Here is a 25,246-nt window from a genome sequence, read left to right as displayed (position 1 = left end):
GGGCTTTCCGCAATCACGTGGCGTTCTAGGAGTGTTTTGATTGGTTCTTAGACGGAACATGATTTGCATGTTCTCCAAAACTTCCGCTCGTATATCAGATATTCAGCTAATATGTAGTGCAAAGTCCAATATGATTAAAATATGATTAAAATATGATAACGATAACAGTAAAGTAAATAAAGTATGTTTGTACATTAAATATACAGAATATCTATAGCATTAGAAACCACAACACACAATTCTATTTAGCCTGAAGATCATACTTAATTTTTAATAGGTTTTAATCTTTTTTGATGGGTGGCATTAAACTTATTAATCTTGGCTGTCCTTAAAAAATATGGATGGGCCCAATAATTACACAAAAGCCTTTTTTTTATAGCTTAAACAACAATAAAAACACATCTTTCCAAAATGTCTTGATGCTAAAATACTCATGTGTTTTGAAAATTAGACATGGAACAGAACAGAACAGTTTGATCATTTAATCATTGTCCATGAAAATACATAGCATCATGTGAAAAATACATGAATATTCGTCATGCCTCTGGTGAGCTAAAGTCTAATAATAAAAAGTTTTGGACGATGGGAATGCTGTTCTCATCACACTGAAAATGGCTTCTCACAGTCAGGAGAAATGTGTTCTTCATGGGGGTCAGCATAGAACTAATCCTGTCAGCTATTACCTGGATGAACCTCACCTCTGATGCTGGGGCTTGGGACAAAAAAAGAAAAAGAGAATGACTTTTAAATCAACAATAATGAAACAAAAAATATCAAGAGAACAAATAAACAGAAACACTAGTGAAGAGGGAAAAGGGGAAGTACCTCACCTATGGTCTTATGTAGCCTATCAGGAGGAGTGTTCAGAAGGATCTTCTGCACTATAGCAGGAGGGACTTGCACACAGATTTGATCATCTCCAGCTCTCACAGTTAAAACTACTGGCCTAGAAAGACAAGTCAGGATGCTTTAAGAAGATAGAGTAGGTCTAGATAACTGGGTATAATTTAATTTATAAATGTAAATTATTATTATTATTATTATTATTATTATTATTATTAATATATATATATATATATATATATATATATATATATATATATATATATATATATATACACACACACACACCGTATATATGTGTGTGTGTGTGTGTATGTGTATGTATATATATATATATATATATATATATATATATATATATATATATATATATATATATATATATAATTTAGGTCTGAAAGAACAGACCTATAGTAGTGACGCACTCCTGTGTGTGGTAGACAAGGGTAGCAGGGTCTGTATATGCTGTTCTCATCAGTTTCCAGTTCTGCAGAACACTGTCCACATCCAGCAAAAGTGATGTCACCAGAGACTACGTCCAGGATCTTGTCCATGGGCGTGTTGCCATCTATTAACAGCGAGGCATCCTGGGATGGACTGCTCTGGAACTGCAACGCTGTGATTTTAATTTTCAACTCTACATCACCTAATGAGTACATAAACAAGAGAGACTTAATGTAACCATGATGAATTATACTAATTACAAATGCATTGTTAGCATCAGCAAAAAGTCCTACCTGAGTATTTCTGGGACAGTAGTGTGTTGAGATCAATCTCAAAGCTGCTAGCGGTCCTCTGTGAGCAGACAGTGTTGTAAAACTCCTTACATCGACTGTCATCAGGAAAGAGAGGCTGGCAGGTGCCCCATGGAGTAGAATGCAGCTCTAGCAAACCTGAGGTCACATCCTGTCTGACTAGCAGCATCCTGAACTCCCAAACAGCATCTGTGAGGGGCATTAGCAATACAAATGATGCACACAAAAAAAAAAATCATATTTCAGCTTTACCTTCTCGACTCAAAGGCCCCTGCTGTCCAAAACAATATCTGAACCATTCAAATATTAACACCTTTGTTCCTGTCCAAACGCTGCAGCCAAGAGAGAGCAGCTCCCCAAAGAACGACAGCCCCTTGGTGGCCATCTCCTTGCTCCACAGTCAAAACGGCTTTCAGTACACCTCCTGCTCTGGATATCCCCTCCACCTCATCACGCCAGGCTAAAATCAAGCAAAACAGCATTCTGTCACAAAGATCCTTTGAGATTTGACTGTTTAGTATGTGAAGTGAATGTGAAGTACAGTTCAAGACACATACACATCAATGTATTAAATGTGTCTCTGGAATACTTAATTCTGATTGGTCACTGTACTGTAATTTAGGACTGTATGATTTGGGGAAAAATTTATAAAAACTGCAATTTGAAATATTAGATTTTTAAAATAAAAAGTTCCAGTTTGCTGTGCTTGTTTGTAGGGCCATAAATAAAAAATATTTAACAAAATAAGAAATATTACTATACAACAAAAAAAGCTAGAATAATAATATAATATATTATATAAAATATAATAAAATATAATAATAAATATATATTATTATCATTAACAACAGCAATAAATTCTTTCAGATATCTTTTTGACAAAAATAATAATTTTATGTCATAAATATGTTTTCTAGTTGCCTTTGAGATTTGACTGGTAAGTATGCGAAGTGAATGTTGTACAAGGCACATGTAAATAAATAAATGTGATTTCTCTGGAATACTTTATTCTGATTAGTCAATCATGTCATCCAGTGGTCTGATATTTTCCTGCATATCAGTCCATTCACCTGGGAAATTGAAAATTGCTCTACTTTCATGTTTCTCATATTACATTTGCTATATATCATCAGATAACACTGGACTGCAATTCAGTTCCATACCTGTAATTAACTTCCTGTGTTTAACCCTAAGCAGAGCATGAACCAATGTGTCAGGACGTAACGCTCCAAGACGGATGAAGGGGATGGAGTCCAAATCCTGAGGCTTGTGAGGAGGCAGAGACAGCAGCAGGGGGTGCTTCTCACACAGATGAGTACACAGCATTCTCAATGTATGACAGTTCAAATTCTGTGGGGCTAGACAAGATCAGCATTACAAAGGCAGGGGATGATCATTACAGGCAATTACATGTACAATGTAAATATACATTTCAATATGACTTCTATACCTTTAACTTTCAATCTGGCAAAATACTTAAGTCTCAGTAGCGTTTCTATTACCAGGTGGAATACGTTCCCGCGTGACCTGTCCCAGATTCAGCAGCTTACTGGTGAAGGAGGACTGCAGGACAGTCTCAGTCTTCCACTTGTCTATGTGCACTCTCACATCTGCCGAAGAAAAGACAGAAAGACAACTGTGGGCATTTCATTAGACTGTGCATCTCAGAAGGGTTTTTTTGCAACCACACATCCTTTCAGACCAGCTACATTTAAGATGATTCACTGTGGTTGTGTAAATATTGGTTGAATGAGCTGAGTTAATCCACCGTTTGTTGGGCTGACATGACATGACCACAGAGGAACGTCCTGATATTCTTGTTTTCTTGCCTTAGTGGTTCATGTCCTATGTTCACACCTATTCTCTTGCCAAAGATTCCTTCAAATGTTTCCTACAAATACAGTGAACACTAATACTGTATTTTCATTTATGAAGTAACATACTGCATGATAAAGCCTTAAAATCATGCTTTTAAATAGATGTGGTCTAAAATAACTCTATGTACTATACTGTATGTGGTCGGCAGATTCCTTAATGTTTTTGAAAGAAGTCTCTTATGCTCAACAAGGCTGCATTTATTTGATTAAATACTGTACACAGTAAAAACAGTAATATTATGAAATATTGTTACAATTTAACATAACTGTTTTTAAAATGTAATTCTGTGATGGCAAAGCTGAATTTTCAGCATCATTACTCCAGTCTTCAGTGTCACATGATCCTTCAGAAATCATTCTAATATGTTGATTTGCTGCTCAAGAAACATTTATTATTATTATCAATGTTAAAAAAAAGTGCTGCCTCATTTTTTGTGGGAACCGTGATACTGATGACGTTTTTGATGAATCAAGTTAAAAAGAACAGCTTTTTTCAATAGAATTTTTTTGTAACATTAGAAAGTAACTTTTGAGCAATTTAATGTATTGCTGAATAAAAGTATTACAAAAAATAAATAAAATAAATTACTGACCCCAAACTTTTGAATGGTAGCGTATGTGCATTTATATTGTGTGTAATATCACAAGAATATGTCAAATCATAACTTGGCCAATAAACATGAATTCTGAATTATTCTTGAAGATACTTATTTAGAGATAATGCACAATATTTAACATCATCAAAATTAGTGAATTAGCATAAATTCCTGACTTTTCTGGATATTTGGCACTTTTAAGACTGATATTTGCCAGACGCAAAATAAAAAGTGTTTGTTTGTAGCTCTACGGAGGAAGTCTCAATGGTTTCACCTGTAATTAGCAGAATATCTCCTGGATATACAGTCAGAGCCCAGAAAGCAGCTGTCCGCCATAGAACCACCTTCATCTCCACGTCCGATTGGTCGGTGACGATCAGTGTTGCTAGAGGTACACTGGAACCAGCCGAAACTCCAGTTTTCACTTTGACCTCTTTTAAGTGGCATGGATGCACCACAGCAACTAAGATGGCGTATCGTACATCATGGGTCTTACACCTGGCCAGCAGGGTTGTAGGACCACAGAGGGGGGCGGCAGATCGTACCCTCTGCTCTGTTGTTTCTTTAGTTTTACTTACAGTTTGAGACAACTTCATCTTTTTAGAAGTAGAGGGGCTAGGTGAAGTATGTGCCGCTGTAGTCGGTGAGTCAACATTAAGCCCGACTTCCTCATGATCCGCAGGTTTTTCAGCTATAGCATTGCCCTGAGAGCAGAGGATGCCGTCAGATGTGATTTCCAGAATCACCCCTCTCTCCTGCTGTCTTTGGCTTAGACTGTCATTATGCCACTCTCCTGAGCTTTGCAAGGTTCCTCCCAAGCCCCTCTCTTCAGGGCTGACCATAGGACTATACAATTCTGGAGAACTTATGGAGGCTGAGGCCATTTGTTTGGGCGGAGTATGTGGAGAACCAAGAAGGAAATCTTCAAGAAAGCCAGAAGTTGGACACCGGGCCACTCTACTTCGAAGAAGCAAGGCTTGGGACTTTGTCCATGTACTCAGATACTCAGTCTCTGTGGAAACAGGCGATGTAGGCTTTGCGTCTTTGCTCTGTCTAATTAAACTAGTCTGCGGGCAGGAGAAACAACTATCTAGGTATTCTGTCAACAACACAGGACACAACTCCTCTTCTTCAACGGACTCTGCATTTGGTTGAGAGCACCCGCAGCCCGATGGAGTACTGTCATCCTGAGATGTTTCTGTTTTTTCCTCTGTACCCTCAGGTATTCTCTCAGAGGTACCAGCAGACTCCGGTCTACCACTAATCACTGCACCACACTCATTGTCTGTTTGGACCTCTCTAGTGTCCTTGGGAATCAACCTGCCTTGACTCCAAGTGAGGTCCACTGTCTTCCAGTGCTGGACTCCTCTCTCCTGTACCTCTAAAGCAAGGGCTTGGGGACATGGGGCACCCCAAAACACATGAATCTTTGGTTTGTTTGCCATATTGCCCGTCCTTAAGTTGCACTGATATTGGCCCAGTATTAAGATTTATTTTGCCAGGTCTTCTATCACATTTACAGGTGTATTAAAGTGGCCACCTGCAGGAAAATAGAAACGGATACTGTAGATTAAAATCTATAGACAAAGCCCAAATAAACATTAAAGGGATAGTTGTGTCATGACAGAATTTTCATTTTTGGGGTGACCCATGTTGTTATTGTTCAGTAAAAATAAAACTATTAAAAATCGTTTTCATTCATTGAAATAAAGCTGAAAAATAAGTATTAGATGATAAAAGGTCAACTTAATGACAAATGTTGCCTTGGCAACTAACTGAAATAAATATGAAATACTAAAATTACTAAAACTAAAACTGAAATAAAAATAAAGTCACATACATACATACATACATACATACATACATACATACATATATATATATATATATATATATATATATATATATATATATATATATATATATATATATCAATGAAAAACTACAAAAGCACATAACAAAATTACCAAACAAATGTAAAACGTAAAAGTAAAATAAAAACATAAAAACAAATATATGAATAAATAATAATAATAAAATAACCAAACACCTGATTGTTCCTTTACATATTATTAACAAATCAAATATTTATATATACAGTTGAAAAATAGCCAAATTGCTGTACAAGATTGTGGTCTAAAAGTCAATGGAGAATTCCAAGCAAGGTAGCAAGAAGGAATACATTGTAAAATCTCCACAGCTGGTGGGAATAACTGACAATATTTGAATGTGTCTGTGCAAGTGTGCATTCCTCGGATCAGTTGTTTTCACTTAGCAAAAGAGGAAAAACAGAGCAGTTTAATGTGTGACTCCAGAACTTCACCAACCAGATGATGGGCGTAGGCACCATGAGAGCCAATAGCAGAGCCATACTTCTTTTAACCTACAGGAAGATTTATTGCAGGCAGAATTTGTAGCCTGAGATGAAGGTATGGATGTGGTGGTATTGAGAAGAAGAAAGAGGACTGAGAACAGACAGAATTTCATGCTTCAGCTGATTCACACATGTATTCAAGGTGTAAAGAAAAATGTTATTACTTTTTTTACTTGATTACACCACATGGCATTTTAAGAGTCATTCAATTGAAACTTTTCTTGAAAATGGTAAAAAAAACAAAAAAAAAGTTTTCCAAAACCGTGTGGAGCCTACATGAATACAAAGGGTAAAGTTTTTAGCGCAATTTTCCCCCGGAAATTGCGCTTGTTAACTCATGATTTCTGTTCTGTGCGCACCAATCTTGCACTTCTATCTACTCCTCAACCAGACCACCTAGAGACTTCGGGTTTTCGGCATTATGTTAAGGAAGGTCTAATCTCGGGAACGCACAAAAAAAATCCAGGAAAAGATTTACTATCTCTTAGTGTTGTGATCCCATGAGGTGAGAAAATTGCGCTAAAACACTCACCGAGTTTTTATTACTTGTTTTCTTACTATGTAGTTGACAGAGGTCAAGGGATCTTGTAAAAATAGTAACAATTTTTAAACATAAAAACATAGAAATACCATTAAAAAAAACCAATAAGTACAGTAATACGTTGCTGCTGTCCACCTCCTATGATCCTTTGAGTCTGAGGCAATGGAGCATGCACACATTGCAAATATGAGGCCCGGCACAAAGGCCCGGCAAGAGCTGATCTCCAGAACAGGATGTATTTCAGGAACAAATTACAGCTGACACAAAGAAGACATTACGTAACACCCCATGTCACTGTAACCCCAGGTGAAATAAATAAGTACATCTGGTTTTGTCAAATTGTAATGACAATACAGATACATATAATGCTCTTTTAGTGCCTTATTTGAGTCTTATCTGTTTGTGTGCAGATTGAGAGAGAGAGAGAGAGAGAGAGAGAGAGACACTGTGCACAGAACACAGAGTCATTGTCCTTGATTATCCTTCTGCACGTGCCATTCCAACACAAAATATTGCATTTAATGAGCAAAATATACTGAACAAATCCTAATACTATAGGTTTCAGATAGGAAGCAAACACTATAATTGATTTACGAGACTGAAGATATGAAGCTACTCCATAATGGTCAAGAAAAGATCAATAACCCTGTCCCTGACACGAACTATTCACTGTTAACAGGACCTCAGTTGACCTCTTATGACCTCGGCTGTACAAGAAAAAGCCAGTTTGGATGAGTGAAAAGTTAAACAGAAAAACCCTGTGCCCTCTTGATCAGTCTCGATTCTAGCCTGTACTATTCTAGATAATGTTTGAAACTGTTACTTTGAACACACACACATATTTATGGGGGACATTATTATTATTATAGATTATTAAAGTTGCTGCTGTCCACATCTGTTGCCTGAACGTTGTGGACAGCAGCAACTTTAATGCTTTTTCATATTTTTGTAATGCTTTTTCCCTAGGTTGCTAATACTTTTACATATTTTTGAAATGCTTTTTCCTTAGGTTGGCTACAAACACTTTTTTTAAAAGCGTGTTTGCTTATGGTTCCTGCTCTCTGAGCGCCTCCCAGCTTGAGGTGGACACCCACGGCACGCCTGTCTGCTGTTTAAAACTCGAAAACAGTATTCAAGCTGACACTTTATTTAGTGTAGCTGCTAGCAGAAAAGGGAGGAGCCGCGGTGTCCGTTTATTCACCCCGACCCACTCTTTGACACTGTCTGTCTTAGTTTTTTCTTTCCATTATAGATATTGTTAGTTAGTTAGTGTTTTAGTTCAAACTAAGTCATGTATAGGTATCTGGGGGAGCTCGTCACACGCGCAGCCGCCAGCAGCTCGCTGGCCTCGGGATGCGTCGATTCCGCCCTGCCCGCTTCCGCGACTCTCATGCGGGTCCGCAGTTACAGCGAAGCCGTAGGAGAGAAAGATGATGACCCTAACTTCTTTAGGATGGTCGAGGGTTTCTTCGACCGCGGAGCTTCTATCGTGGAGGACAAACTCGTGCACGATCTCAAGACGAGAGAAACGCCCGAGCAGAAGAGGCACCGAGTCCGAGGGATCCTCAAGATCATCAAGCCCTGCAACCATGTCCTGTCAGTGTCATTCCCCATCAAGAGAGACAACGGGGAGTGGGAGATGATCGATGGCTACAGAGCTCAACACAGCCAGCACAGGACCCCGTGTAAAGGAGGTAAAGTTTGAATTCACGAATTCATTAACTTACACCGGGTCCGGGGATAATAGGACGCAGTCGCGTTCTCGAGAGTAAACATGCAAGCTGAGAAACAGCACTTACCTGTACCATCTTCTGAAGTTTTGTATTACGATGACGTAGGTATGGGTGTCCGCAACACATATATTTACAAGCTTTTGACAGAGAGTGATAAATGATAGGCCTTGCGTTCCATGAACGTGGAAAAAATCCTGCGTTGTTTTTGCGCAGCAGCGACACTCTGCGACTACTATCCATGAATTTCGCATGCAAGCGTTTCTTAAAGCACCACCACCAAAAAATAATCATTGTAGATTGGAATGTACTGGAACTAGTGATAAACTGATAATATTTATGTGCTATATCTGAATAAATTGGTTTTATTGATTATCTTTCTTTCTTTCTGGTTCAAGCTGGTTAGCTGGTCTAAGGGGTTAACGTTAGCCGTGGTCGGTTGCATAAACTGCTGCAAGACTAGTCTTAAAAGTTAGTCATTAAGTTAACTTATTAACTTAAGATTGTTCTAATTTGAATAGGAAAAGTAAGACTGATTACCTCGTAACTAACTGCTAGTTGGACACACTAGTTCTTAAGACACAGTCATAACGTGTGTATGCTAAGGCTAAGTGTATGCAACTGGCCCATGGTCTAGGTGTTCAATAGGTGGTCTAATGGTCATTAGCTGGTTTGTTGCAGAAAATGGCCAGCCTGTGTCCATCTTAAAACAGACAGAAACCAATACCATGTTCCAAATCATAGTTTGACTGCCTTACTGGTAGATCCAGTTGGTGACGTGTTTGTCTAGTTAGTTTGTTTCTGGTTTCCGGTGACCAGCTAGGTTCCAGGCATCTACCATGTTAAAAATACAGCTTTAATGGGTTTTCCACAGGATATGCAGTGTCTATAAATATATAAATTATAATATGTAGGAGAATGAAATTGGAAAATCTTTAAAACAAATGTATAAAGAAATAGGCCTATGTCCTGCATTTCTTCACCATTTTAGGTCTTCATTTGTAAAGTATTGCAGCAGGAATGCTGCCTGTCTGTTCCATGTGTTTATTTTACAAGGTAGCCTAGTTCTGCTTCTTAATCTTTGTTTTTTTTTAATCTACATCATATAATGCATTATCTTTGCAGCAATATTTGTATGCTTTTTGGAAGTTGTGAACTCTTTCATTATCAGTGGAATGTGTTTGTGTAAGAGCTGTTTCTGTCAAGCTTGACCTGTCCTGGAGTTGTTTGTAAGCTTCGTCAGGACTGACTGCGCAATGCTTTATTAAGGAAGGGAGGAGGCTTTATTAACCCCGGAGCAGTTCAATCTCTCAGCAGTTTCCCTAAATGGAAGCTTCATCCTATCAGCATTTTTAAACAATTTTCCCGTTTTTAAAACGGACATATCGTTACCTTAAAAAGTAGAATGAACAAATAAAGATAACTTGCATCCCATTTCCTTTAACCACCAATTTTAAGTTGTCTAAATTGCACACAAGATCGGCTGATCTGATCAACACAGTTTTGGAAGACATCTTATGTTCACTGTTAAGTAGAATCAATGGGAGCTTTTAGTGAGACAGTGACTGAATTGATGGCGAGACTTTAAAACTGTTGATTTTGTAAATTAGCTTAGAGCTTTAGTCAGTGGTTTTACCTTGAAGTCTGGCAACAGGCTAACCAGACAAAACATTGTATGTTTTTGCAACTGTGTCAGGACGTCTCTGATTGAGGTAATGTGTAAAAGCCTTCATAGTTCACATTGAAGAGGAAATTAGAAATCAAAATTGGTCTTTTTACAGCCATAAAAAAGTTTATGGCTGTAATTTGTTCTGTACTGTTTTCTACAATATTGGCTATATGTCGGGCATAAGCAAACTAGGTAAATAATTATATGATCAGCAAATTTATACTTTTATTTGGTAAAATAAGAAAGAAGATTAAGCAAAACGTGGTTATAATAGGTAAGAGAATGCAGACTTTGGACCCCTTGAACATGTACAGTAGAAATGCTCATTCCACAGTATGCATAGAGAAGTGCCAACACAGCTTGTTTAAAGTTTCCTTACTCCGTCACCAATAAACTCTGGAAAGATACTGTTTAAATATGTACTGATAACTTTAATTGATGTAATAGTAATTTGAAATGAATTACTAGCTCATCATCCATGAAATCAAGCAACTTTCCAGTGTCGTCCAAGACGATGGATGATTGAAAACAGAGATGATTTTTGGGGTAGTTGCTCTGCCTTTATCCACACCCAGTTTGGGCCCTGCCTGGATTTTCTTCCTTCGTAGTTCAGTGGAGAGAGTGAGTCATCAAAGTGGTTGGTTTACAGCCTGTTCAGCTACACAAAATTTCCCCTCTCAGAACTGTAGACCTATTTTTTTGTGTGCAAATGGCAGTTAAACTATTTGAATTTTCAGGCCTCCTACTCCAAACGGGATAATGCCCAGTTAATTAATGCCATTTTAACTGACAGGCATGGTCTACTATTGAAGTGGGCAAATATTTGACAGCTTTTATTCAATTAATTCACAAAAAAACATTATGAAAGTGTTGTCGTCTGTGATTCCTTTAGTTTTAATCAATAGACAATCTCCTGTCTTAGCATAAAAAAAACAAGTTAAAATGGGCTACAATGCTTGTGACTTATTTTGATCCTTGATTTGACATTATTTGCATAGACCTATAGTCTGATGAGGACTCAACACTGCTTCTGTTTCTCCAGGTATCCGTTATAGCACAGAGGTGTCAGTCGACGAGGTGAAAGCCCTCGCCTCACTAATGACATACAAATGTGCAGTTGTAGGTAAGTTCTGTGCTTTAATTTGTTTGTGAAAATTAGTTTGGTTGTGGTTGTTAGTATGAACACATGAACTGTGCTCTCAACAGATGTGCCTTTTGGAGGAGCTAAAGCTGGAGTGAAAATTAACCCAAAGAATTACTCTGTGAGTGATTTCATATTCCCTGCATAATTATGATTTCAGAATATGGTAGAGTGTTAAATTAATTACACTCCAATTTTAAATATTCCTCAAAATGAATGGCTATATTTATATTCTATTTTTTTTGTTATAGTGTCTTTCAAGAGCTAGAACATAATTTACAGTGCAGTTGCATTTGCCTGTGATATTTATTATTGTAGATTTCTTGACTGACTGAAAGAAATCCTACAGGGTTTAATGCCTGTGCTGTTAAGACACTGTTTGTGACAATCCTTTGTTTGCTTGTATTTTATCATTAAACATGCCGTATTTAGTTTAACTTTCAGATGACAGATTCCCCATCTACAACTGGAGCAATGCATACTCAAACATTACTTTCTAAATGTATACATCAAAATCCCCAAAAGACTTTTTTAAAACAAGATTTGATCAAGTGGTTTTCCCTAGATCGCAGGTCATACAAGATTGACTCTTGACATTTTTGCTTAAAGACAAAGACCCAACTCTACACGTTCTTTCCATTAAACATATATAATTGGACTGTCCCACCTTTAATGCAAGTAGACAACTTTTTTATGAAAAACTAAGTCATGTATAAAAAAAAGCTCATTTAAGTACTTGTTTAGTGAGATTTAACCAGAAAAGGTTTTTAGAATTATTATAATTTGTTAATGTAAAACATTGTATATAATATTAACCACAATGTTTTTTTCTTTTTGTTTAGTTATTTTTTTATTGTATGTATGCAACTCTTGTATTTTTGTAACACCGTTTTTGCCATGGAGATAGCCTAAGATGCTGAGATGACATTAAAAAGCTATATTACTACTATAAATGTATACTTCCATGTTATTAAACACATTATAGTCACTGATGCGCCTCAATTTTTTTCCTTACACAGGACACAGAACTGGAGAAGATCACAAGAAGGTTTACCATTGAGTTGGCTAAAAAGGGCTTCATTGGTGAGTTTTAAGCAGGCACGCACTGAATCTGCTCCCGAATTATACAAAAAGCTCAGCAGAATTTGGAATGCCATTCATGTGCTAAAGTCTACATATCCCTCATTCCTTGTGCATGTTTATGAAATATTTTGTCTAATATTATTATGTTTTGTCTACCCTTAAAAATGCTTCTGTCTTCGAAGAATAAAGTCTTCTGTTTAACACGTTGTACCATTAATTTGGTAGAATTCCACATAATTTCCCCAAGTATCAGTGCTAAAAATGTCTGCAGATTCTGTCAGGGCCTACTAGTTACGAGGCAGTGCGTATTATAGAAGAGAAGTTTAGTTTTTTATTTATAATGCATTTATGGTGAACAGTAGTTTATCAATATTTGTTGTTTCCTAATGCATTTTATAAGCATATTTTACTATTTGGAGTAGAATGGAGTAGACAGAAACTCTATTGCAGATTATTAGACACAATCACACTCATGAACAATAGTCATGTATAATCAGTATCAGATAGCACAGATTAACAGTTAAGCGGCTATTGACACCACTTCTACATTATTAAGTAGATTTAACCTGTAGCCTGAAAGACTGTATATAAACTGTATTCATATTACATGTGTTTAAAGAGCTTGTAATAGTGCCAACTTTCCTTTGGTAGTTTCTTTTTTGTGCTGGCTTCCCACATTGCTCTCTGACAACACAATGTAGATTCTCTTGAAAAACCGCAGTGACTGCACAGTTGCCATTATGTCTTAATGTATTATAACAGAGGTTTTTATGCTTGGCATTGAAGGGATATTTGAACTATCCCTTTAACTCTGTAGCTGAGCCATGGGAAGGATCGGTAGCATACTCATTTCTGTTTCCTGCGTTAGGGCCTGGCATTGATGTCCCCGCCCCAGATATGAGCACAGGAGAAAGGGAAATGTCCTGGATTGCTGACACGTATGCTAACACAATGGGCCATAATGTAAGTTGAAGAGTGTGACCAAGTGTTTGTGTAATACGCAACTGGTTTGCTTAAGCAAAATCTATAAGAAAACATTTTTATTGGGGTGTTTGGCATGCCGCGTTTTTATTACAGATCATGCCACTGACCTCACGTGCTTATGGACATAATTTATATATTTACTTATGCAATGTTTGCACTTACATGTTGTGATTGAACTGGCAAGCGGTGATATTTTGATATCTGTACTTTTTAGTGCTGACATGGCTGCCTTACATATGTGTTGATAGTTCTGTGTAGCTGACTGTAAACAAGACGTTTAGACTGTTAAAAAAATGGTTTGCTTATAGTTCACCCAAAAATGAAAATCGTCAACATTTACTCACCATCAAGTTGTACCAAACCTGTATGAGTTTCTTTCTTCTGTTGAACAGAAAAGAAAATGTTTTAAAGAATGTTGGTAACCAGACAGTTGATGGGCCCCATTGACTTCCATAGTATTTCTTTCCTACTATGGAAGTCAATGGGGTGAGTAAATGATGAGAAAATTAAAAATTTTTGGGTGAACTATACCTTTAAATAATATGCTGGCTGCATTCGAAAAAATGCTGATACATAAACTTACTTAAAACGTTAAATCTCTTGGGCTGCCCTACAAACACATCCCTCAGGAAATGCATATCTTGTTTTCCCTAAAAAACATTTTATAGCATAATATTGTAGATAAATGCTGTAAGTGGGTGCATACAGGTATTTTTATAGATAATTTAATGCATACATTACCTTTATTTGGTCCAGTGATTTCTATTGTACATTTTCACATATTGTAGTCATTTTAAAAAATATATTTGTAAGAACTAACAGATTGTCGCTATATTGGTGACTCAGTCAGTGCCTAGAGCTTTTACTGTCCCTGACAAAGAGCGTGGTGTTTATGAGACCAGGAGAACAAAGCGCCCGTGTTTTTCCACCCTCTACTGACAGACTCTTTCAATACAGTCTGTCCTCCCATGGCTGTCATTTGCTTGGTCTTGGTAGCCGTGACGTTCTGTTCTTTTTGCGAGCTGCCCGGTCGTTAGATTCATGAAAGGACATGAGAGATGTACTGAGACGTCAACAGATTGTTATTCTATATACTCGTATCTCTCATGACAAGCTAACACAGAGATCTCATAGCTTTGTGCCTCATAATTTGCTTTGCAGTTTAGATAATTCTGTTTGAATGCAAACAAAATTCTTCTAATGCTTAGAAGGGCTCTTTGTAATTATCATTCTTCTTTATCAGGATATCAATGCTCACGCCTGTGTTACCGGTAAACCCATCAGCCAGGGTGGCATCCACGGTCGTATATCTGCCACTGGTCGTGGAGTCTTCCATGGCATTGAAAACTTTGTCAATGAGGCTGCTTACATGAGCCAGCTGGGCCTGAATCCTGGGTTTGGAGACAAGACGTTTGTCATTCAGGTTTGTGCATGTCAGTAACACATAAACCACGCTGCAAGTTTATATTATGCTTTGATTTTCTTATTTCGATTCAAATGTAGTTTTTAGTCATATCCAATCAGTTGGCTGAAGAATTGTTCTCTTTATGCATTACATTGTCCAAATGCACCGGCCGCCTAAAACTTAAATATGTATTTAAATATGATTTAGGAGGTTTATCTAAAAAAGAAAAGTACAACTGTATATTCTGCTATCATGGTGCTACTTACAGGCACGTTGTACATTATCTCTATGCCAGCACTTAGTGTACGCTGACATGGATCATTCTGACTTTGCTTCTCTAAGGACTTTAAATATTCAGTGTGTGTTTGCTTTTATACACCCAATCAATATTCGGTATTGATTCGCTAAATTTACGGTAACACTTTACAATAAGGTTTCTTTTATTAAAATTAGTTAACTACATTAGTTAACATGAACTAACTACGGTGGCCATGAGTGTCTCAACTTTAAAAATTGCTGTCTCATCTTTGGACCCTACATTACCTAATATTTCTTACCTATGAAACTTTGTACAATGTTACTGATGTAGGCTATAGATTATACTCTATAGCCTACATCAATAACATTGTACACATTTTTATTATATCTTACCCTCTTCTTTTTCTCTATCTTTTTTCTATTTTATTTTTAGTTTTCAACCCTTTTTTAAAGGAACACTCCACCGTTTTTTGAAATAGGGCTTATTCACCTTCTTTCCCACATTTAGATAGGTGGGCAAATGCATTTTTGTCTCAGTGCATGCATTGTTTTAGTTTGACAGGGTCGGCACTAGCTTAGCTTAGCATAATGAATGGAATCCTTTGTTGCCAGCTAGCATGGCCTGAGTAAAAGTGATATAAAAAAATTTAAAAACCCACCTAATTACTTCTTGTGGCCTGCGTATTCACAACAAGTACAAATAGCGATGCAGATTAACACTAGGCGATTTCCTAGGCAGATATTGACTTGGGACTATATTAGGGGGAAGCACAGGCGAAGCACTGCTGCTTGGGCGCAGAGATATCACGCCCAAGTAGCAGTGCTTCGCCTGTGCTTCCCCCTAATATAGTCCTTAATATATAAGTCAATATCTGCCTAGGAAATCACCTAGTGTTAATCTGCATCACTATTTGTACTTGTTGTGAATACGCAGACCGCAAGAAGTAATTAGGTGGGTTTTTAAAAAAAATTATATCACTTTTACTCAGGACATGCTAGCTGGCAACAAAGGATTCCATTCATTATCCTAAGCTAAGCTAGCGCCGACCCTGTCAAACTAAAACAATGCATGCACTGAGACAAAAATGCATTTGCCCACCTATCTAAATGTGGGAAAGAAGGTGAATAAGCCCTATTTCAAAAAACGGTGGAGTGTTCCTTTAACTCTAATACATTTTGTATCTTGTATACAAAGTTGTATGTCATAAACATGTCATCTCTGTATGTTTTGCAAGAAAAAAAAGGAAAAAATAAAAAGACATTGACATTGAGCAATAAGCATGTCCCATCCGGGCTCGTCACTTATTAGGGTCCCCTGGAAACATTTCCGTTGTGGTCTGTGCAATTTGCAGTGCATTTTTGTTTGGTTGTGTTGTGAACTTTTGCAGCGCGTTTCTGTATTTGGTTGTGTTGTGAGTATTTGGAGCACACGTGTGTGTTGTGAAACTGATGAAGATTTTTTCTTAATTTGCGAGTGTTTTTCTATTTGCATGTGTTTTCTTCATTTGCAGCGCGTTAAGCTCTCTTGGCCACCGTAGTATTCGAATGTGTAGCTATGTTCTCACACTAAATTCATCAGCATTACACATTACCTTCAGCTCAGCTACCAGTATGAATAATATTTAATGCAGTCTAATGATTTCTGTGGTAGGGTTTTGGCAATGTGGGCCTGCACTCCATGCGTTATCTGCACCGTAACGGAGCAAAGTGTGTGGGTGTCGGAGAGGTGGACGGAAGCATCTGGAACCCTGACGGCATTGATCCCAAAGAGCTGGAAGACTATAAGCTGGTGAGTGTGAAGAGCTTATTTACTTTGCAGCAGAGGCGGTGCCAGGACTCACAAACTTGGGAGGCATTCATTATTTTTTTATTGGGTTTCCCTTGGTGTTAAAATCGATTGCGTTTCTGAGGAGGCGATAGTAACATTCTGGTTGAGCCGTAACTGCAGTGTAAAAATATTCATTGTAAGGCAGCCACCTTGTGGTCATTTAGCAGTACTACAAGTGCAATTCTATAATCTGAATGTATTAATATAATAAATGCTCTTGTTTTCCAGGCCAATGGCACTATTGTTGGCTTCCCCAATGCCACCCCATATGAAGGCAGCATCTTGGAAGCTGAATGTCATATCCTGATCCCTGCTGCAAGTGAAAAACAGCTTACAAAGAAAAACGCTAACAATATCAAAGCCAAGGTCAGAAGTCAATAGGGCCAACCATAGCAATAGTCCTTTTAATGTATATGAGTTATTGATCGTGTTATGCCACTCCAGAAAAAAATGAGTGCAATGAGAATATGAAAGAAAAATGTAAGATTTCAAAATAACACTTATTTTCACAGATCATTGCTGAAGGAGCCAACGGTCCCACTACACCTGAGGCAGACAAGATATTCCTAGAGAGGAATATCATGGTGATCCCTGTACGTTTTCCAGTCCTAAATGTTTTTAACCCTTTGACGCGTATAATCACACAGGTGTGATCAGTTAAGACTGGTGCCTGAAGCATACGATCACACCGATGTGATTAGAACGTTCAGTGCATCATACAGACTATATAAATTAAAGAGGTGTTTTACTCATATCAGATACACATTGTGTTAATATTACGTAACTGTAAAATTTACTCTATCCTTTTCCCACTTCACCAGCCACTTACTTTCATGTATTTCGGGAGAAGTGGATGAATTGATGTTATATACATCCAAGAGATACGATTCTCTGAATTACGGTGCAAACTAACATGGTGGCGCCCATCACTCGTTATAAATCAGTTAACATGATCATTATAAAGGTTTATAATAATAATAATAAGGTGATGCGTTTCTAAAATAACGGCCACCTTAAAGGATTAGTTCACCATCATTTACTCGCCCTCAAGTTGTTTCAAATCTGTATGAATTTCTTTCTTCTGCTGAGCACAAAATAAGATATTTTGAAGAATGTCTGTAACCAAACAGTTGATGGACCCCATTGACTTCCATAGTATTTTTTTCCTACTATGGAAGTCATTGGGGCCCATCAACTGTCTGGTTACAGACATTCTTCTAAATATATTATTTTGTGTTCAGCAGAAGAAATTCTACAGGTTTGAAACAACTTAAAGGTGAGTAAATGATGACAGAATTTAAATTTTGAAGTGAACTAATCCTTTATAAAACACGCTGGGGGGTCAGCTAGAATATTTTAAATACTTGTGAAACGGTTAATATTAAATATAAATATAAAGATTTAATATAAATATTTGATTTACTGTAGTGGCGTAAGTGATGTCCGGAGGTGATATTTGTTTTTTATGACACTACAAATTTGATTAAACTATCAAAATATGAGGAAAGTATTTTGTGTGTTTTAAATATGAAGGAAAACAAAACTCTAAACATGGTTAAGGTATTTATCTGACAAAATGATTTTGCAAAATAGGTACAGATTTACTTTTACTATGCAAAAAAATGCATAGCAAAAAAAGCATACACTGACTACAGCGTAATCAGTTATTAATATTTTATTGGTTCTCTCTTGTTTTTGCATGTGTTCATAATTTCTTTGTATGACAGCCTGGCCAAAAATTATGTCTGCACAATTTGTAATTGCATTATAGCAAATTGACCAATTGACTCCAATCACAACTATGTAATTTGATTAAAAAATCTTTAACACTTGAAAAAAAATATATATATTTAATAAAAAGGTGAAGATGTAAATTTTCCTAGGCCGGACATCACTTTTGGCCACTACCTACTGTATATATTGGTGAAAAAACTGTTTTTGCTTTTTTAATCTTATTGATAGAAGTTTTATATGTATATTTGTATAAGTATTTAAATATTTATTTTATGTTTATTGTAATATTTTAATACATTTCCCCCCTTTTTTATACTACTTTGATCTTGCCACGAAAATAGCATTTGATGCTAATATGGCATTAAAAATTAATAAATACATGTTTAAATATTCATAAATTCATATGCATAAATAGGACATGTACCTGAATGCTGGAGGTGTGACGGTCTCCTACTTTGAGTGGCTGAAGAACCTTAACCACGTCAGTTATGGCAGACTGACCTTCAAATACGAAAGGGACTCAAACTACCATCTTCTAAGTAAGTCAGAAATACGTTACCTAGAAAATGTGATGTATAGTCATGCAGTAAAAAAGCAATGCTGTACATGGTCAACAAAGTTACTGAAGTGTTTGCTGATAGAAATCTTTCTATCATGAATGGTATAATTGTTTGCAAATCACTTACCGGTCTTAGTTCTCTGGAAGGGCTTGTTTTCCATTTTCTAATTGCTCTAGACTAGGTTATGTGCAGTCGGCTAGAATAGGTCGTGGTATTTTTGTTCAGTTTGTTTATTCTGCTTCCACAAAGCAAATACAGTGACGCTGGTGCCCCCTTGAGAGGATCTGGGCATGTACGCACATAAACACAAACACGTGCTCTGTCCCGCCTTTCTTCTGACTGGCCTAAAATGACCTCCAATTTGCTGCTAGTCACATGGTACAGAGGCAGACAGAAACGGGAAGTCACAGACGCATACTGCCAATACAACTAGTCCAAATATCCTCTATTTTCTCATGCAAGTTCTTAAGACTTCTCACTGTCATGTGAAAAATGCGAATTCATATACTGATACCATCACCATATTTTGAAATGCTTTATGAAATATTTAATTAAATCCATCACAGATTTGGACCCCAGAGAAGCTGTAAGAGAGAATAAGCATTTTGTTTGGGGAAAAATAGCATGTGACCATTACTAACTTATATTCATCTGTCAGTTTGCTCATTCCTAATGGGGATCTAATGTGTCCTTTGGCAGTGTCTGTCCAGGAGAGTCTGGAAAGGAAGTTTGGGAAACATGGTGGAGCCATACCTATTGTTCCCACATCGGATTTTCAAGACAGAATTGCTGTGAGAATAAATGCAGAATCTCTTGTCACACAATTTGTCTTTCTTAACCATTTTAAATTAGACTATTAGACCTTTTATAAATTTGTTTTGCTCATCTGCTAGGGAGCTTCTGAAAAGGACATTGTGCATTCTGGTTTGGCTTACACAATGGAGCGATCTGCCAGAGTAAGTATATATAATCTATTTCATTTATATATTATATAGAAAGGGTCACACTTTAGGGTCCAATTCTCACTATTAACTAAATATATATATATATATATATATATATATATATATATATATATATATATATATATAGTAAATGTTATTTTTATTTTGTTGTTACTGTATTATTAACATTAATAATGATACTGATTATTCCTTCTCCTTTAAAACTATATGTAGTTTTTTTATTAACTTTTATTAACTTATTTTTAAGTCTAAGAATAAATGCTGCGTTCCAACTGGTCAGTTACTGTGAGATGCTCACCTTCTTAGTGCTGACATATCAGACCCTGAGAGCGTTTTCAAAAAGCTTAGTTCTCGTTGAACGCTGTCTCAATGTGTACGGAAGGCCAAAACGGAGACTAAAAGATGTGTTTCCAAATGAAAATGTATTAGTGTGGACAAGGCCCCGTCAGTTAAACCGACAGATAAATCTAATCTGTAAAAGGATTGACAGTGAATCGATAGTCGAGTAGTTGTTAACATCCCTGATTATGGTTTTGTTAGATGTATCTAACATTTCTGCATGGAAGTTAAATGTTGTACTGCATCAATGCTCCTCCAGCACAATCCTTTGTCTTTTGAACATGAACAAACAGATACTCTTACCTGTAACACACCTAGCAACAGCTTTTGTGTTAGACTGGAATCTGGTAACTAGAGAACAGCATCTGTTTGTTCATGTGCTATTGTTGCTGTGAGTCATTTGTTTCTGAGATCCAGCCCATTAAATGGATTCCTGTATCATCCTCCACACCCAATTTGCGTTTTTTTGAAAGCATTAGAGGATAAACTACTCTAACAGCACAGTATTCTGTAAATAGCACACACAAATAAAATTGTTTATTAGACTGTTTAATAAAGCTATTAAATATTAAATAAGTTCATTTACAATCAACATTTTGATATCCATCTTGGATTTTTTTTTTTATAGAAAAATATTCACTTTGAGAGTATGTGTATGATGCCTTAAAATGCTGTCTCGGGAGGCAACATACTAGTCTGTCTGTGTTTTGGATTATTCTGTGTTTCAGATTGTTTACATAATTCATCTTTCATCCTTTTAGCAAATCATGCGCACAGCCAACAGGTATAACCTTGGGCTGGACCTGAGGACAGCTGCCTACGTCAATGCCATTGAGAAAGTCTTCAAAGTGTACCACGATGCTGGCCTTACCTTTACATAGACGGTTGTATGATTCACCTGACTCTATAAGTCTGCACAGACCTGAGTTATATCACTTAACCCCACTGCTCCTTACGTTTACATTTTATACGCCATCAAATGTATATGTCATATCATTTATGCATGTGGTTAGCAATAGGCAACTTTAGAAGCATCTATTCTTGTGTAGTTCTTCATCTTTTCAAATATTCATGGCTTTTAGAAAAGCCTATAAGCCAAAGTCCCTTTAATTCAATCTCTTTGTCACATCTCGGAGCATAGCGGGAATGCCTTGCCAGGAAACACCAAAAATTTCAAATCTTTGTAATGTTTTCTTCAGGCCATGTGTGTAATGAAGAAGTTACTAAAAACATTAAGCTTTATGGCCGTTCTACACTGGTCAATTTGGAAAGGGGTGCAGGATGAATCTCAGGCTTTTTGTATTTTACCAAAATATTGCACATAAATATCTGGTTTTGCTGCTTTTTGGAACAGTTTTCAGTGATAACCCAAAGCCTTCCTTAAAAAAAAAAAAAAGTTATTGACCTTATTGGTAAATGTGTTTAATTTCTTAACTATGCAAATGGTAGGGCATATATTCGAGAGCAAATGTTTAATTTCATCATCATATTAGCATTCTGTATGAATTAGCCTTTGAAAAAAGACTTTGTATTACCTTTTTAAAATTGTCTAAAATTAATAAAATATATATGAAAATGTGCAGTGTGTCAGCTGATTTACTGGGATAATTTCATTTGTCCTTTGAAATGCTTAAAAATTTTCATGAAAAACAAAGATTTTCAAACTAAGATTATACTAAGGCAGTATTAGCTCATTTAAGTGGAAAAAATGAAACCTTTTTCAGTAATAAAAACTTTTGTATTCAGCTTTATTCACTAAACATCACAAGGTACTAATAAAATCAAAATCATGCTAAATACATTTGAAGAAAAAAAAAAAAAACTTCTTTGTTATTTGAACAAAATACTTAATATGGATGTAATGAGGATAGTTTCTAGTATTTTGTTTTAGTAGTGGTCATACATAAGATTGAAGAGACATCAAACTATTTACATGAGTAAAAGTCCATGACACTAGGAGATTGTGCTGATGTTAGGCAAAGTTCGTCAGCAGGAAAACTTCAGCCAAAGAGATTTTTCCTTATTGTCAGAACATCATTTCTCACTGAACTCGAGAGCAAGGTCATCCAGTGCATCGTTGAAACCTAGTTAAACACAAAATATGAATATGTTATTATATTTGTGCATGGTGGATTTACATTTTGTTATGTTCTCTATGAAATTATATTAGAATCACCAAGTTTTGACTTGTGATCTCTAGAAGTTTGAACATTTCTGTGTGTGTGTGTGTGTGTGTGTGTGTGTATATATATATATATATATATATATTAGTCATTATTTTGTTTTGATAGGAAGGATGAGCAAACTCACTGCCGTCTGCTCCACTGTTGCTTTCTGTATTGCTGCCTCCTGCACTGATGGCTCCTCCAGTGCTGTTTTCCTCAGGTTTTTCTGCTGAAAGGAGGCCACCAAATATTCCACCTCCTGCCTTTTCCTTTGGTTTCCCTTCCTTCTCGTCTTTACTTGGGAAAAGATCTCCCATGCCCCCGGTCTTATCATTTTCCTGTTTCTTTCCAGTAATTGTTTCCTTCACCTTTTTTTTAGCTACAGCAGCTAGGACAATTTAACAGCAATGTTATTTAAAGGTAATGACATTTTTTGCAGTCCACTTTCACACACCACAGCTCCTCTTTCCCAGCAGATTGTGGCCAAAAAGTATAGAAATTCATCAAACGTCTAAAAATAAAAAGAGTCTTGGATTTTTTGTGTTTTACTTGCATACCAAGGCCTTTCTAGCTTCATACCTTATAAGGAGTGGCACAACTACTGGACGGACTGCATTCTCAAGAAATATTTCATCTAGCTCTTTTATAGAGATCAAACACGGATAGCTTATAGGTAGGATTAGAAGTATAAACTGAAAAAAGGTGAAACATTACATTAAATTTCATATTCACTGAAACATTGAGTTTGTGAAAAGGTGGGAAAACAACTTTCCCAGCCAAGACATTATACATCTTAAGTGTGTTTATGATTTAATTTAGTTAAACGAGTAATGACATCATATTTCTATTAATGCCCAGAGAGATTGCCTAACTAAAAAGGGCAACATGTTAGAAACAAATGAATTAAAAGTTGATGTCTTCTGTTTTGTTTTTCACTAGCTGAAATCAGCGTTATTTTCGTATCACGATACTATTATTATTTTACTAATATAAATATTATATTTTATAATATTTTTTATTTGTTTTTATTTTTTATATTTTTCATTTGAATTTGTTGAAGTTTTAGTATTTTTTGTTTTGTTTTTTAAATACATCTATATAGTTATTCATTTTTATTTTAGTTTTAGTTATTTTATTAAATCAAGTTAAACTAAATGAAAATGACAAATAACTAGCTGAAATAAAAATATATTTTATTTTATTCTTCAGTTATGTTTTCATGTTCTTAGTTTTAGTTTGAGTTAACTAATAACCCCAATAATAGCCCTGAAAGTTAGTTTATATGATTATTAGTATACTCGAGCCAATAGCTTAGAAAATACATAAATAAGAGCTTTTTTATCTCGTAAAAAATCTCATCTATATTTTTGTGCCCTTCAATAATATAAAGTCTGGATAAATGAGGACATAAAATGTCTCAGCATAAAATGGAAAAAAACTTTTCATGCAAAAATAGCTTGAAATTTTCTTTAAGCTTCTCAGACAGAAGGAACTCACCTGCTTTGTCCACTGCCTGGTCGACAAATGAACCTGCTGCTTTATTACCCATAAATCCTGAAAGGAAAGACATGTTTCTAGAGTGCGCAGTTGTTGATGTTTGCAAGAGCGGGTGTATGTGTCAGTGCTTTGGGGCCAGTGATGCATGAGGTTTTATTGGGCTGCTGCTCCATGAAAGTATGTCAGGGATGTGTGTGCCTATTGGCTACTGCAGATTGGGTGGAGTAAAAGATGTCAACAGAGAGAACAGCAAGCTTGTTTGACTGGTTTGCTGGTTTCTTGTCTCATCATAATTCAGGGTTTCAGCAGAACTCAGCATTTGTTGAAATAAGAGCCTATAGTCATTTAAGTATGTAATTCAGTTTATTTATTATCAGTATTATTTACTTTATTTATAGTTATTTCGTTATTTCATTTTATAGGTCGGGGAAATGGAGATAGTTTGGGAGGTACAGTATAGTCCATTCATTTTAAGCCAAAATGGGGGTCAACCTTGAACAAATTGCAACAGAAGGAAACTCAACTGATTTTGTATCCTCAGTATGTCCTGAGTAAGGAAAAAAAAAGCGGTGAAAAACAGTGCACAATCTAATTACGTATGTGCTAATTTGCATAAATACCACAACAAGCCTAAACATTGGGTATAACCAGGTGAAAATGTCTTGTTGAATCTTGTTGACATATAACAGTAATATATATGGAACCCATTTAGGCTACCCACCAGCATTAATTCATAGAGGCAGGAAGAAGTACTGTTATGTGTCAACAAGATTCAACAAGACATTTTCACCTGGTTATACCCAATGTTTAGACCTGTTGTGGTATTTATGCAAATTAGCACATATGTAATTAGATTATGCACCGTTTGTCCAGGTTAACAAACAATTTCAAAAAACTTGTAA

At 36.2% G+C, this 25,246-nt stretch overlaps 3 protein-coding genes across 3 annotated transcripts; 1 reads left to right on the top strand and 2 right to left on the bottom strand.

Annotated features, from left to right (window-relative positions):
• Positions 1-461: 461 nt before the first annotated feature.
• Positions 462-8,976, bottom strand: shld2 (shieldin complex subunit 2). Its single transcript, XM_084093550.1, has 9 exons — positions 8,786-8,976; positions 4,346-5,611; positions 3,101-3,208; positions 2,762-2,956; positions 1,912-2,058; positions 1,581-1,787; positions 1,252-1,489; positions 831-946; positions 462-712 (listed from the first exon to the last, which is right to left on the bottom strand). The coding sequence occupies exons 2-9, from the start codon at positions 5,514-5,516 to the stop codon at positions 537-539; spliced, it is 2,358 nt and encodes a 785-aa protein (XP_083949676.1). The 5' UTR covers positions 5,517-5,611; positions 8,786-8,976; the 3' UTR covers positions 462-536.
• Positions 8,072-22,260, top strand: glud1a (glutamate dehydrogenase 1a). The gene is made up of 13 exons (XM_084093551.1): positions 8,072-8,680; positions 11,428-11,508; positions 11,592-11,647; positions 12,546-12,609; positions 13,478-13,572; positions 14,837-15,016; positions 16,908-17,045; positions 17,313-17,450; positions 17,597-17,677; positions 19,234-19,357; positions 20,078-20,169; positions 20,272-20,334; positions 21,444-22,260. Exons 1-13 carry the CDS (start codon positions 8,278-8,280, stop codon positions 21,561-21,563), a joined length of 1,635 nt encoding a protein of 544 aa, XP_083949677.1. The 5' UTR covers positions 8,072-8,277; the 3' UTR covers positions 21,564-22,260.
• Positions 22,261-22,413: 153 nt separating this feature from the next.
• LOC311069939 (uncharacterized protein) lies at positions 22,414-24,538 on the bottom strand. The gene is made up of 3 exons (XM_084093552.1): positions 24,345-24,538; positions 22,993-23,235; positions 22,414-22,766 (listed from the first exon to the last, which is right to left on the bottom strand). The coding sequence occupies exons 1-3, from the start codon at positions 24,415-24,417 to the stop codon at positions 22,717-22,719; spliced, it is 366 nt and encodes a 121-aa protein (XP_083949678.1). The 5' UTR covers positions 24,418-24,538; the 3' UTR covers positions 22,414-22,716.
• Between the last annotated feature and the right edge of the window lie 708 nt (positions 24,539-25,246).

Source organism: Abramis brama (genome assembly GCF_963993115.1).
Source record: "Abramis brama genome assembly, chromosome: 19".
Taxonomy (NCBI): domain Eukaryota; kingdom Metazoa; phylum Chordata; class Actinopteri; order Cypriniformes; family Leuciscidae; genus Abramis; species Abramis brama.
This window is presented reverse-complemented; position numbering and strand designations above follow the sequence as displayed.

What these genes read in the sequence shown, in the direction of transcription:
- shld2 (XM_084093550.1), bottom strand. Translation starts at nt 5,516, where the DNA reads ATGGCAAACAAACCAAAGATTCATGTGTTTTGGGGTGCCCCATGTCCC. An exon ending in ACTGTCCCAGAAATACTCAG is followed by an intron (nt 1,490 to 1,580) that starts GTAGGACTTTTT and finishes TGTACTCATTAG; the next exon opens with GTGATGTAGAGTTGAAAATT. An exon ending in TAGGCTACATAAGACCATAG is followed by an intron (nt 713 to 830) that starts GTGAGGTACTTC and finishes TTTTGTCCCAAG; the next exon opens with CCCCAGCATCAGAGGTGAGG.
- glud1a (XM_084093551.1), top strand. Translation starts at nt 8,278, where the DNA reads ATGTATAGGTATCTGGGGGAGCTCGTCACACGCGCAGCCGCCAGCAGC. An exon ending in CTAACACAATGGGCCATAAT is followed by an intron (nt 13,573 to 14,836) that starts GTAAGTTGAAGA and finishes CTTCTTTATCAG; the next exon opens with GATATCAATGCTCACGCCTG. An exon ending in ACAAGACGTTTGTCATTCAG is followed by an intron (nt 15,017 to 16,907) that starts GTTTGTGCATGT and finishes TTTCTGTGGTAG; the next exon opens with GGTTTTGGCAATGTGGGCCT.
- LOC311069939 (XM_084093552.1), bottom strand. Translation starts at nt 24,417, where the DNA reads ATGTCTTTCCTTTCAGGATTTATGGGTAATAAAGCAGCAGGTTCATTT. An exon ending in CCAGGCAGTGGACAAAGCAG is followed by an intron (nt 23,236 to 24,344) that starts GTGAGTTCCTTC and finishes AAATTGTCCTAG; the next exon opens with CTGCTGTAGCTAAAAAAAAG. An exon ending in CAACAGTGGAGCAGACGGCA is followed by an intron (nt 22,767 to 22,992) that starts GTGAGTTTGCTC and finishes GTGTTTAACTAG; the next exon opens with GTTTCAACGATGCACTGGAT.